The sequence below is a fragment of the Pavona decussata genome, unplaced genomic scaffold (assembly GCF_977016875.1).
Source record: "Pavona decussata unplaced genomic scaffold, jaPavDecu1.1 SCAFFOLD_48, whole genome shotgun sequence".
Lineage (NCBI taxonomy): Eukaryota > Metazoa > Cnidaria > Anthozoa > Scleractinia > Agariciidae > Pavona > Pavona decussata.
Window position 1 is genome coordinate 1,457,049 of NW_028145470.1, and position 14,183 is coordinate 1,471,231.

General features: G+C 38.7%; 2 protein-coding genes across 5 annotated transcripts in view; one reads left to right on the top strand and one right to left on the bottom strand.

Moving 5' to 3' along the window:
* Positions 1–14,069, bottom strand: part of LOC146481677 (uncharacterized) — a 31,613-nt gene extending 17,544 nt beyond the window's left edge. Inside the window, exons 1-4 of one of the 4 annotated variants that reach the window (XM_085107726.1) lie at positions 13,831–14,069; positions 2,206–2,262; positions 1,807–1,885; positions 1,133–1,457 (exon numbers count right to left, since the gene is read on the bottom strand). In XM_085107726.1, the coding sequence (XP_084963852.1) occupies positions 1,427–1,457; positions 1,807–1,885; positions 2,206–2,262; positions 13,831–13,864 (201 nt within the window). In that variant the 5' untranslated portion in view covers positions 13,865–14,069 and the 3' untranslated portion in view covers positions 1,133–1,426. Of the gene's footprint in view, positions 1–1,132; positions 1,467–1,806; positions 1,886–2,205; positions 2,263–13,830 lie in introns of all 4 variants that reach the window. The other 3 variants (XM_085107725.1, XM_085107727.1, XM_085107724.1) reach the window with 3 other exon arrangements.
* LOC146481678 (transcription factor Jun-like) lies at positions 5,502–11,705 on the top strand. The gene has a single exon (XM_085107723.1). The coding sequence runs from the start codon at positions 6,883–6,885 to the stop codon at positions 7,975–7,977; it is 1,095 nt and encodes a 364-aa protein (XP_084963849.1). The 5' UTR covers positions 5,502–6,882; the 3' UTR covers positions 7,978–11,705.
* Positions 14,070–14,183: the final 114 nt, after the last annotated feature.

Sequence of the window (14,183 nt, forward strand, 5' to 3'; positions counted from 1 at the left end):
CTGTACTGTTTCGTCAGCGCTAGCCGTGTGTTAACCATCTGCAGTTGTCGTTTTGTCTTTGAATCAGTCGTTTACTGTCAAGTCAAGTTTTTGTAAGGACTAAATCAGTCACTCAAAGCCTATGTCATGGTTTTGTCGCTGGGTAAGTGTTTGCAGTCGGATTCCAGTTTGGTCGTCGCATCACCCGTCTGTCAGTTGATATTACTGTCCTTTATGTCGCACATTTATGAAAGGTTGTTACCTGAAGTGAAAGGGAAAAAAAGAAAAAAAAAGAGTCTATTGAGTCTTATTGGTATCGCATGGATTATTTAACCATGCTAAGCACCAACAAGGAAGATTCTGCTGCATTAAATTTTATCAACTGCGAAAAAGTAAAAATTAAAGTACTGTAAGGGACGAAAGTTCGTGATATTCCATTCAACTGATTTGCTATGAAATTAACCCCAGGAAGTAAGAATAAAGAGGCATTTGAGGATTAGATTACTCACAGGGCCCGGTAGTTCGAAGGGCGATTAATCCTAATGCATGATTTAAAATTAACTGAAGTTTTCATCTTGCTACATAAAAGTGTTCTTAAAAGCTAACTTTAAGCTAAAGTTAAAGAAAATTCTGAGTCGAGACTGAAGAGGGAAATCGGGTTAAATCACACTAATCCCAGGTACTATATAAGAACTGGGTCCAGGGTTCTAGTTTAACTATAAAACGTATTCTAGATAAATGATACCTCATGTGAAAAAAAAATATGTATAACTGGTATAAAGAGGGCTTAAGAATAAATGACTTATTTGAACCCCGGATTTGGACTTTTATTTAAAGCAACTTCCAAAAGAATTAAATGGTTGTATGCAAAGCAATGCAGTCTGTAATTACAGACATGCCAGGCTGCGTAGCTGTGTACTTGTTGACTAGTTACGAAGAAGTTACTAAAGGAAGAAGGGAGACGTTAACTGATAACTGCGCGAATAACTACCTTCCATATTCTACGCTGGGCTTGTGAGCAATATGTAAACTTTACTTTCCCTCTAGGATGGCAGTTTGCAAATAGTAAGTTTATCTTTTAACTCTTAGATAACAATATGTTATTACGCGTGTAATCTGCGCTTTACGCTTTCAGTTCAGTTTTCAGACTTACCTCGACTGAATGTTATTGATAGTGCCGTTTTATGGCTGTTGTTGTTCATACATGTGAATAGGGGCTCTGCCTTTAGACTACTTTTCCTTCTCAGAATGTCAATGACTAGCGGAAGTAATTCGTGTACTTCTGCTTTTATGTCCTTGTTTCAGTATCCACAAAACATGTCAGTTCTCTTTCCAAGAAAGAAGCGAGCCATTCCTTCCCATTTTCATCTACCCACAAAATATGTGTTTTCAAAGTCATGGGTGCTAGGTCTGCGCCCGGGCTTTGGTGTCATTTTCTTTTTCACTGTCATCCAAAGCCTTCCTGTTCATGTTTTGTCCTAAAAAAACTAATGCAATCAAGTTAAACATTAATACATTTTGTGAGGCAAAATCATAAAATAAATAGAAAAGATTCAAAATTCAGTGATAAAACAGAACGGTAAATTTAGCTTTCTCACCAGCGATAGAATGGAGATTTATGCTAGTTAAGTTATTTCAGTGACTCGTTAATCGTTAAGTCAGACTGATTCACAGCGAAAATTACTGATAACGACAGAGATGTTCAACAGACGTTGAAATAAGGAAAATGCTTTTTATATCAACTGAAGGAAAGAAATAATCGAGGAAATTATCTAGAAAATTCCATCTCATTTCAACAAACTTCTATACATCTCGCCAGGGACTTACCTGAAAGGTTTTCTATATGCGCATTCCTCATTATAAAGTTCCAAGGGTTTAATTTCCTCGGTTATATTTTCTTCAGAGACTGTAAGATGCGAAACAAAGCCAAATCAGAGCTGAAAATTTCTTGTCATCCTTTTTAAGTACTCTACTGGCACTCCCACTTCAAAAACTGAGTTATTGATCGCTAAATTCGTACATGAAACAGTTCATGTTCTCAGCAAAGCTTGCCACGCCTCGTGGGATGGTCAGTCAGAACAGTGATATGACGTCTCGTTAACCAATCACTGGGCGAAAGCCTCTCGGGTGAAAACGAGGCGGTTTCGTGATCTCCAAGAAAGTGTCTGAGATGAACAGGTCGCTCAAATCAACGACCTGCTTATGAACATGATGGAGAGCAGTTACCTTGGCAACTACAAGGTGATCGCATTGTCAATGACTTGTTAAACCTGTCAAAGCTACCTGTTTGAAGACAAACAAAGAAAAAGTGTGCTTTACAGAGTGAACAGGACAGAATCATTTCAATGCTCATTTTAAGCGCAATGAATTCGCAATTTACACAAATTTGTTCTCGATGAGAATTCGAGGAAGCTAGTAAAACGAGGATCGACGACGAACTGATGACTACGAAATAGTGAGTCGTTCTTTGTTTTGTTTTCGTGGTTACTATGGCAAAACAATTTGTCTATCATTAGCTCTTGATAACCATGATAAAGATTTGCACTGATAACTTTACACTGCCAAATGATCGCTATTGTCCTTCTGGGGAAGTTTTTTTTAGTTGTACTGTACTTTAGTAAAGTGTATCCTAAAGCCAAGTCCTGTTTAAGATTACTTTAGATAAATTATCTTACAAAATTTTTGATATAGACCAGAACTGTCACACCTACATATCCCTTTGTCGCTAACCATTTCACTTTTTACATGAAGTTTGGCAACTGTCTTTTGCGATAAGAGAAATCAGTGTTTTTGTGATATTGCTCATGAAACTTCCACCTTTAACGGGTGGGCAACCAAGACTTAAGGAACTTTCATTGTCTTGGCCTAAAAGCACTGATCCAAAAGCATATTGAACAGGGTCGGGTTGTTCGAAAGCCGATTAACCGTAATCCACGATGAAAAGTTAACCGAGGTTTTCATCTAGCTCATTAATAATGATTTAAAGCAAGACATAGGGACAAAAATCTTTTGGACGAATCCTTATGGATTAGTAAATATACTCGAATCAAAGTTCACGTTAACCCAGGATTAGCTTAATCGGGCTTTGAACAACTGGGCCCAGGATTTTCGGATACCGGAGACTGCGCCACCAAAATAAATTTGTCAAATTTGATTTCACGTGTTTGTGCATGTTTTAAATCGAATTTAGTTTAGATTTGCGTGAAGTTGAAAATTACATAGATACAGATTTTATGGATTGTGAATATATTTTAGTGTTTTTACAGTATTATTTGTAATTATTTGTTTAAATACACGACCCTACCAGCCCTGCTGATTGATTTATCGTGCTAAAATAAAGTTATTCAGTTCAGCTCAGTTCTGTTGGGATATTATTCGAAAGGTAGAGCTATCAGTCCCGTGTAAGTTCATTAGGGCCCTTGATCGCCGTAGTACTTATTTCACACTTAAATAACTTTATACCTCTTCCACTTTTTCCGGCCTCGATTTGGCAGAACATATGCGAACCAAATTAAAAAGAATACTAAACTATACTTACACTATTTAGAATTGTCTGAATGTTACCCAGTAGGAATGGTTGGACTCAACACTGACATGACGGGAGTGGGGTGGGGGGTTCAGCTGTTGCCATCCTTACCGCGATCGTAAGTGGTTGTTATTGCAAAATGATCTTCGGATCGTAGTCAAGACTAAACGTTACCGTTTCTCAGCTGACTTTATGAATTTTTCCCTTACTCCTAACAGTTAATCTTTTCACTCTCAAAGTCAAGCCTCTAGTCATGTCTTGTGGTTCTTCCTTACTTGAAACGCAATGGTTGGGAAAGCCTGACTTATGAGCATTCACGTGAATGGTATCAAGCAGCACTTTCTCTGTTCTTTTTTGTTCTGTCTTGACTTGGAGATGATGTCATTTGGCTGCAATCGTAGTGCGATACGGTCGGAAGTTCGAGCATTCGAGCATACTCTAATCTTAGTGTAGCTTTGCGACGTTTTCCACAAAAAAACCCGTAACTTTTGCAAAAACCGCGGATTCCAAACAAAAAGAAAACAGATTTGATAAAAAAATTGCAGAGATCACGGTAGATATCGCGCTGAAATTGCACCCAAATCGCATTGAAATCGCAGATGGGTTTACACATGCCATGTGAGGTTGCGTTGTGAACACGAAAGAAATTGCAGTGAATCGCGACAATAATTGCATCAAGAATGGCTTGTTTAAACTGGCCTTAAGGACGGTGCCTACTAATAAGGAAGTATTTTGTGTGGTTTATGACTATGTGGGGAAAGCAGATCTTATCAAGGGCTATTGAAATCCAAGAAGAAAATTGGAAATAACCACGCATTTTTTAGAGAAAATGAAGCAACAATTATTCTAAAACAGAGTAACATACAAAGCAATGTATGGTTATTTTTTCCAGATTGAAGCTTAATTATCTCTGAATAATACATGGTTACTCCCAATTTTCTTTTTGGATACCAAAAACACTTGCTTAGGTCTGCTTTCTCCGAAAAGTTTTGTATCCCTGTATTAGTAGGCACCACCCATGGGGAACCCGAGTATCTCTAGACGCGCAGAACGTTTGCGCAGTAACAAAAGTAGGCACTGTCCTTAAAACGGAAAAACCTCCAGTGAAAGGGCTTAACAAACTTCAAAAACTTTCTTGAAACGTCGACTCGTTAGGCCCGTCATTAAACAGCTAGCGGATCGAAACGAGAAAATCTTCAATGGTGACCAACCACATAATAGAAGCCAAACCAGTGTTTTTTAGACAGTTTAATAACGGCATATCATTAAAGTGATTACGTAAGTCAGTGAAAGTGGTAATTTCCTTGAGACATCGTTACAAAGGAAAAAAAAATAATAAATAAATAAATAAAGCTGGATGCCAAGCGGACCCTCATATTTCCGTAATGATGAATGTTATTGCGATGTTAAAAATTTTCTTTTCAAGCTAAGTAGTTTTCAAGTCAAAATTAGAAACTTACGCCAAGTTCCAAACATTGAACTTGTTACGGTTATTTTTTTTTTAACAGGTAAATCTTTTTACAACCAAAAAAATCCAAATATTTTCCTTCTACTTTCGAAACACCAGCCACTTTCGTATGAAACACTGCTCATCAAAGATGAAGCACACAACGAACAATACTTCTAGAAGATATTAACAGCAAATCAGTTTTTTCAAATGAATTAAAGGTGGAGTCAAATTCTCAGCACAGTTTGGGAAAGGTCAAGTTGTTGTACTGTCGTTTTAAAACTTCCTAGCATCACAATGAAAATTCCCATACCCATGACAAGCCGTAAAACGACAGTTTGTTTTAAAAATGAAACTATTTCTCCTAATACATAAATAAATCAACCTGTGCAGTGAAGTTTCATAAGATAAATTCTCCATTTTAGCTGCAACTGATCCGGACCTTAATTTGAAAATTTCGGGTTCAACTAAAACAAATTGGAGAAACTAATGACAGGAACTGCGCCCTTAGTTAAATTTCATGACTGTATCAAACTATAATTTGACATGTTTACGCGAATGTGTACTCAACACTTTTGCTCTCATTCCAAAATGCTCGTTAAATATTATGGCCGACACCCGTGTAGTTAATGACAGTCCTAAGAGTTTACGCTCCAACCTTAAATATTTTGCGAATTACTTCTCTTACTTTACTACTATTATTACTTTTTTTCGTAAAGCGGTATAAGAAAAACGTCACCCTTTCTGTCAACACAAATCTACTTTTATCCAGTATTTAAAACAAATTCCAAACAAGAAGACCTATGCAATGTTTCAAAAGTCAAAAGACTTAGCACAGTTTTACGCAATATTTGTTTGGAACTTCTATGAATGTTTTTTTGTTGTTATTGTTGTTTTGTTTTGCTGCGTTTGTGTACTAACGCCTTAACTCACTGGTATAGGCACCAAGTTAAAAGAAATGACTTACGATTATATTTCGGGTCTTATACGTCATTACAGCTACTCCAGTGCAAAGCACAGCCGATGGTTACGGTAGCATTTCAGAACACTGTTAGTTTTATTTGGAGAATTCTGGCTTGAACAAAATCACAATAAAAGTATAAAGGCTTACGGACATTTTTAAACGTTTTGTCGTTATTTTTGATTGCATTTTGTTATTTTGTTTTCTCAAAAACCGTTACTAGGCAGAAGAAGCCAAGTTTCAGTTACGTCGTCCCGTAAGGCCATGAACCCAATAGCTTTTATATTTTATTGAAATTGTTACACCAAGCGTTTTGAAACTATATTACACAGACATGATACAATTCAGGGACCAAATTATATCACAAAGGCGCCAAACATCATCAGACAGACGACGTTGGCTAGACGGAGATGTCAAGGGCCATCTCAAGATACGTAAAAAATTAACAACATGTATCATGTTTGTTGTCTGTGATGCATGTTACTACAAGGCTTATACTGTGACCACTGAACCGTTTCAGGGGCGCATGCATTCCGAAAAAGTGGCGGGAACTTTGTTAAGGATTCGCGCTTTTTGGGATAGGTGCGATGCCAATCATTGCCACCCGCGTTTTTCCCGCGTTTGCGTTATGTCATATTACGTCAATAAAAAATATCAGGTGGCGCTATTGACTTTCACACAAAACATCCACGGGGGCCAATCAGCTGCCAGGTGGTTGTCGCCATGACAATCCCAGAAGAAACCAGATATGGCCTCGAACATGACATCAATCAGCTGGCATGGCATTACTCACTGATCAGGAACGAGGCGTTTAGTAAACCGCCTCCCGCCGAAACGTCCCCCTGGCGGCCGAGAGCGGAAGAAACCAAACAAAAGTCAACCATCCATGTTAATGTCTTTTGGAACCCAGACAAAACTCGCAATGTGAAGGATACACAGAAAAGGCGTAGTTCTTGTAGAGTAGTTTAGATGGAGGAAGCGAGCGATACCCCCTTTTATCAGGATGAGGGGATTTCATCGCATATTATTTCTCCGTACCTCTTCGACAAGTCCACCCTGCATTTGAATTTACAAACCTTGGCAGAGGATCCGAAAATTGGAGATTTGAAAAAACATGCAACATCATCAGACCTTCGCTCGCCGGATCTGGGTTTGCTCAAGCTGGGTTCACCAGAACTGGAAAAAATGATAATGTCTCTGCAGGGAAATGTAACGGCCGGTCCAAACTCCAGCTCACTGTTTAACACCAACGTTCACGCACAGGTTCACGCGGAACACGATCACGAACCATATTCACGTGGATTCACTGATGCGTTACAAGACCTTCACGATCGACAGATTACTAGAGAATCTTCTTCGCTTATAGATTTAGCAGACAACGCTGCCGAATCCACTGATCCATTTTTGGGGCATAGCACCCCAGGCAATACCTCCGCGTTTTTGACCACGGTACCCGCGACCACGTTACGAACTTCGGCAGACACCGTTGCGTTTTCTTCAAACTCGTCTCGCGTGGATGCGAGTGATTTTTTTCCAGGCAATGGCACCGCGTTTCCTCCGATTAAAGGAGGCGCAATTTACCCTTACGGTGGCTCTAGTGCGTCAGGTTATACAACGTTGTATTCTTACCCTTCGGAGAACGCCCCTTATTCAGCTTATCACGATTTTAACATGGAAAACGCGGCTACTATTCGCGCTTTTGCTTCTTACAACAGCGCGCTCGCGCAAGAAAAAGCAGAATTGTCTGGTTACAAATTAGAAAATCAAGCTCAGTTGGTTTCTGATCATGGTGCATTGCAGCCCATTGATCTGGAAGTTCAAGAGATCGTTAAACGAGAGAGGAAAAAGCAGAGGAATCGAATCGCTTCGTCTAAGTGTCGGAAAAGAAAACTGGAACGCGAAGCAAGGCTTGAAACACGAGTGAAAGAGCTAAAGGAGAGGAATATTGAGTTGAACGCGGTTGCCAATGCGCTCAAGCAACAGGTTTGTGATTTGAAACAGAGAGTTATGGATCATGTGAACGAAGGTTGCCAAATTATGCTTGCTCATCAGTCTCAGATGTAGCCAACAGGTACCTAAATTGAATTCGAAGTTGGTGTTTCAACTGACATTTGTTGACATGTAAGCTAGGCAACCGTAAAATCACTCCAACAATCACAATTATAAACTTAACGGGTATGATTTTGACGCTTAAGAGAGGAGAGGAAAAAACTCTTTGAATCTTTTCCATTATTTTTGGCGAAAATAATTTCACATAATTGTTGTTATAACGAGTATGTTTTTTTTAAGATGGCAGATTTACACAAATTCTAGATCTGATTAATTTAGTGGTAAAATGACCTCATCGGAAAAGAATACCAAGAAATTCATTGTAAATAACCCACCACACGGAATAACAGTAGAATTTTCCTGACAAAAGTTAACGTTTTCACTCCTAACGTTGGCCGATAAAAACGTGGAATTCAAAAATCGAAGACCCTCAAAAGTACTGATCTAAATGGTCAATTTCATCCACAGTGTTAAAAGTTAAAACCACTTTGAACAGCCCAGTAAACGGTGCCACAAGAACATAAGGTTCAAAAGATTTCATTTAGTATAGATGAATATGTTTGAAGTTCTACATTGCCGGTGTCCTGATTGAGGGCTTTCCTGTGAGAGTGAAAGGGTTAACTTAGGATATTAGTTTAAATTGATATTCTCCATGAGATAAATGTTATTTAGTTGCGATAAGTGACGGTTTCAATTTTAACGCTTTTGCACATGCGCAAAACAGTACACTACTCGCTTCGCCGCCACGGTCATTCGAGTCCCTTGAGCTCGTCGAAATTTTGACAGCGGTTCTTTCGTGTCTTCGAGATTTGAACGATCGCGAGGTGCTCCTGGGACGAGAAAGGCCAAGATTTACAAGGCTCTGGGGGAGTGAAAATCGTTCTTCATGCAAATAAGAAAACAGTTGCCAGGATGCCACTGTTTTTATTCATTGTTTCACCATTTTTACCACCTTATGTTACTCCCATCTGTTGGGTTTTTTTTTTTTTTAATTCGTGGCCAATCTCATAACCATAGTCCTCAGTCTCTTTGACCAGTGGTTGGTCATCTGGGCCCGGTTGTTAGAAAACCGATTAACGCTAATCCCCGATTAAAAATTAATCGAGGTTTTCATCTCGCTCATTAAAAATGTTTTTGAAAGCTTATTTTAAGCTAGTGGTGAGGAAAAATCTAAGTCAAAACTGAGGAACAAAAATCCTTTTGAAGAGTATTTATTGATTAGTAAAGCCAAGTTCACGTTAACCCAGGATTAGCTTAATCGGGCTTTGAACAACTAGGCCCTGGAGAGACCAACCACTGGTCAACGTGACTGAGGACTCTGAGTAAGAGATTGATTCTTGGCCAATGGAAAGTTAGTTCCTTCCACGTGCACAGGCTTTCATACGCATTCGTCATTCGCAAAAAAAAGGTACGTTGACCCTCTGTCTAAACGCATCGAATGAATGAAACGTTGAGAAAATTATCGCTTCATGGAAAACTGTTTGTTTCGGAAGATATGTATGTATGTATGTATGTATGTATGTATGTATGTATGTATGTATGTATGTATGTATGTATGTATGTATGTATGTATGTATGTATGTATGTATGTATGTATGTATGTATGTATGTATGTATGTATGTATGTATATACATACGGCATTTTTATCCCCTTTCGCCTCAGACTCACATTCACTCGTATCCTTCACCTCACGTAACACACGAGCATCAAGAGGCTCTCAACAACATCTTTTTTCAATACTTTTTGTTAGACTATGAAGCGTTCAAACTATGACTGAGCAAATTATCCTGTAATTTTGCCAACCGACTTCAAACAAGGGAACGCTCAAAAGATGTTATCAATAGCGGCAACAAGTGGTTGGTATGTTAGTGATGCCGTTACAGTAGAAGATAAACACAGGTTATGATATGATCAGCCACATTGCTAACTTGCTCATAAGCTTATGTCAGTTCCCTCCTCCAAGCCTTGTTTAAAATATCGCTTATAGTTATTTTCTTGAGATTTTCGCGCGGGCACAAAATCTGCACATAATTTATTTTTGCTACAATTGTAAATAAATTTTCAAGGTTTATTTTTGTGTTGGTTTAATTGCTGACGCAGATAAGTTATTTACTTGTGAAGATATGCTTTTTTGTTAACGTTTCTGTTTTTGAGAAGCGTTCCGTATTGATAAATTAAAGCAACAATTAATAGGGTATAGCCATTAAAAAATGTAACAGGGAATGTTAGCCTTAAGGTATACACATCTTTCTGTGACAGATATACTACAGTTTTGGGCACAATCTTGGTTTATAATTTAAACACAGCTAAATTGATATTCTACGTAAGAGAAATTTACGGAAAATCGCATATAGGAAAACGAGCTGATTTAAACAGATAAAATGACCGGATATATTTTCGGAGTCTTGTGCCAACATTGTGTGTCAATGTCTCCGTACAGCTCGTTTCTGGAATTCCATAACCTATTTTTGAAAAGAATGTGTGATTTCCTTACTCTATTGCAGCTCTAAAACGGAGGCTATGTTCACACTATACCGGATACCTTGTGTGCCGGCACGAAAGCCTTATCGGATTGGCATTTGAAATGCCGATTTCGGCTCGACTTTTGAGCCGATTAAGCTGTTGAGACGCTCCTGTTTCTGGAAGTGGAACACTTTGAACCGGATCGGGAGAGGCCAGATCGGTACTGCTGCAAGTGTAAAGTGTTCAAGTAAACGGATCGACGCGTCATACAAAGCCTTTAAGGATCTATTCCGGCACGAAACCTATCCGATTTAGTGAAGAGCTGTGGGCCGTTATGCCGTTCTCCGTTCACATTATATCGAATCGATATCTGCGCTGGCATAAAAATCGATCCGGTATAGTGTGAACATAGCCTTAAACCAGGCTAACACCCTGTCCCTATTTCACAGCGTTAGGTAAAATAGATCATTTTTCAGACCTACACGGCTAAAAAAGTCGTACCCTTTGGTGTTGAACATACCCTTTCCCCGTGCTCATTGTAAGCAGCTTAGCTAGATCGAGCAACATTTAACTCTAGTAAATGTTAATACTGCATGGTGTCCAATGTAAATTGATTGTACATGGGATCAATTAGCATTTGCAAGTTCAGTAATGCACGTTTAGAGGTTCAGTTTTGGTTAATTGTCTTAGAAATCAAGCTACGCCATTTTTTTTTTAATTTTATACATTGGTTTATGTTGACATGCAGAGAGATTTGTACGTTTATTTCGATGAAGAAATACGTTCGACTGATTTTCTGTTAGATTTACGCCGTTAGAAATTCTGACATTTACTGAACGGGCACCGTGTGGTGCATTAATTATTGTTTTCACGCCCTTAATTGACTTATTAATAGACCGTGTAGTTAAATACAGAACGGTCTGAAAAATAGAAGCTGTTGAATTGAATGTGTAAATAATTCAATGGTTTGAATAAATTTATTTTGAGGCAACAGAATCTCTACTTAATAGTGTTATTATCATCATTATCATCTGTCAACCTACTCCTCGTGGCTAACTTGTTCGTTTCGCGTCGCTCGTCGCTCGTGTTTCGCGACCAAAGAAGTTGACTTGTGACAAATCTCACCTTACCCACCCAGGGTCTCGTTTGCTTTCTTGGAGATATTGGTTGCATGATCATTCCAGGGAAGGTCCTCTGATAGGTGATATGATATGATATGATGACATGATAATCTTTATTTATCCACGGTACAAAATTCGTCAGCTTTAAAATGCCTGATACTAATATAATAAAAATGTTTGAATAAAAAGAAAAAGCTGCTTTCCACGAATGTTGTGCCTTACAGTTCTTTGAGTAATCGTTTAAATTGCCCAAGGGATTCTGCTTCCCTTAAGTTACAAGGAAGACTGTTCCAGAGAATGGCGCCACTATAGCTGAAGCTGTTTTTGTAATAGTTTGCCGAGTGTGTAATAGTTTGTGCGCGATGGTGCACCCGCTACTACTTCGAGGAAGTGACCGTGGCGCTTGTGATGGTATATCGTTTTTATTATTTAAAAATAGCCTGTGAAGAGGCTCCCGTAGCCGGATAGGGCGAAGAAAACGGCGAAGGAAAAGGCCGCGAGCGAAGCGAGCCGAATGAAGCTGGCCGAGGGGAGTACTGGGGAGAGAGCCCGCGCCCTTCCTCCTCCCAGTTTCCCCTCGGCCAGCTCCCCTCTCGGCACAGTTTCCCCGCGGCTCGCTTCGCTCGAGGTGTTTCCTTTATGTCATATCCCCTACCGTAGCCTGTTCACAGGCTATTTTAAAAAAGTTGTTGTTGTTGTTGTTGTTGTTGCTGTCGTTGTTTTTGTTTGTAGGGAGAGAGGGCTTGGTTGGTTGATCGATGGAACAACCGATCCATCGTTAGACTCAGATTGACTTTCACGCGGTATCCGGCGTCAAATTGTACACAAGAGTTTTTCCGTTGGTTAATTCCTTGCACATTAGCCCTTTGGTCACCAAAGGGCCGGCCCCAGTTGTTCAAAGAGCGGATAACTTTATCGACTGGAAAAGTCACTATCCAGCGAAACAAATATACTCTACCTAACGCTTTTGGCAAGTTTTCCACACAATCCCATACTTAAATTTCATATTTGCTTTGACTGTTTACAAAGATGTTTTTTGTGCTCATTCTTTCAAACCCACGTATATTTAGATAGTGCATAAAATGTACTTTGACTTAAGGACGGTGCCTACTTTTGTTACTGCGCATACGTTCTTCGCATCTCGAGATACTCGAGTTTCCTATGGGTGGTGCCTACTAATACAGGGATATTTTTGCGCGGTTTAAAACTATGCGGAGAAAGCAGAACTTAGCAAGTGCTCTTGGTATTTAAAAAGAAAATTGGGGATTACCGTGCATTTTTGAGAGATAATAAAGCTTCAATTTGATAAATAATGCCAAACATTGCTTTGTATTTTAGCACTCTTTAGAATTACTGTTTTTTAGGATAATTGTTTCTTAATTATCTCTAAAAAATGCGTGGTTACCCCCAATTTTCTTTTTGGATTCCAATAGATCTGCTTTTCCCGCATAGTAATAAACCGTGCAAAAAATACCTCTGTATTAGTAGGCACCGTCCTATAGTCACTTAACTTTTGGAGATTATGAGATATGTCAAAATTGTGACGTGACGAAAAGTAAAAAATCTTCGAGAAACAGTAAAACCTCTTTGTGTAGTCTACAGCAGAATGAAACAATAGTGTCCAGGCAGTAAGATTTTTTTTATGGTCTCCGAGAGGGGAGGTGTAATTAGGTGAACAAATATGGCCACTACGCAAAGGGTTTTAATTTAAATACTTCCATCCAAATTTACAGAATACAGTTTGGCCAACCGGGAAGAAGGTCACCAAATTTACTATCCGCTGTTGTGTGTGTTAGGTCTTTTATATAATTGTACTTTATCTCGTAACATGCTTTTATCTTTTTACAGTTTTATTGTTCAATTACGAGGAAAGCTACGCCCGAAATTTTAAAGTGTGGCTGCACTGAAAACGCGTTCATATGTTTATTTAAGTTTTTTTTAACCCTGCAGTCTATCTTGTTAAATTAAGCAAACTAAATAATAATTGCATAGAAGGAAAACAAAGATACGGTCAGGAAATGAAAACAAAAAACCCGTTGTTTTAAAGCTTATTTCAGAACTAGCTATTAAAGGTCCGCTTGTAAACTTCAACTGGCTTTCGGCGACCTTGCATTTAAACTTACTTTGCGCTTGCAGAACATCATATTTGGACAAAAACGTTTAACTTACTGTTTAACTCACTAAATGGCTATCGTGTTACTCAAAAAATACCGGTCTTAACTAGCTTTAACCGACAAAAACGACAAAAAAAAAAACATCCAAACTCTGTTTCTTTCATCTTACCTGTATAACCGAAGAACTTTCCAAGTTTTTCCATTGATTTTCAGGTTTCCTGTGACCATCGTTTACTTCTTTGATAATTCTTTGTATTCAGATTTGTTCTCAGTACTTTTTCTCTTTCACTTGTGTGCAAGAAAATCAAAATGTTCATATCTTTAACGAAAAAGTGAACTACACAACAAAGCGCTCCGACCTCAGTTTTTTTTTTCTCCACGAAGAAAATTTTTGTCGAGTCGCTTAGTAACCGTCGATACCTTGGAAACCAATTAACGTCACTATGACGTCAACTAAGGTCACGCAACATCAATTCAAGTCACACCATGTAACGTTTACATTTTGTACTTACTTGCATCTTA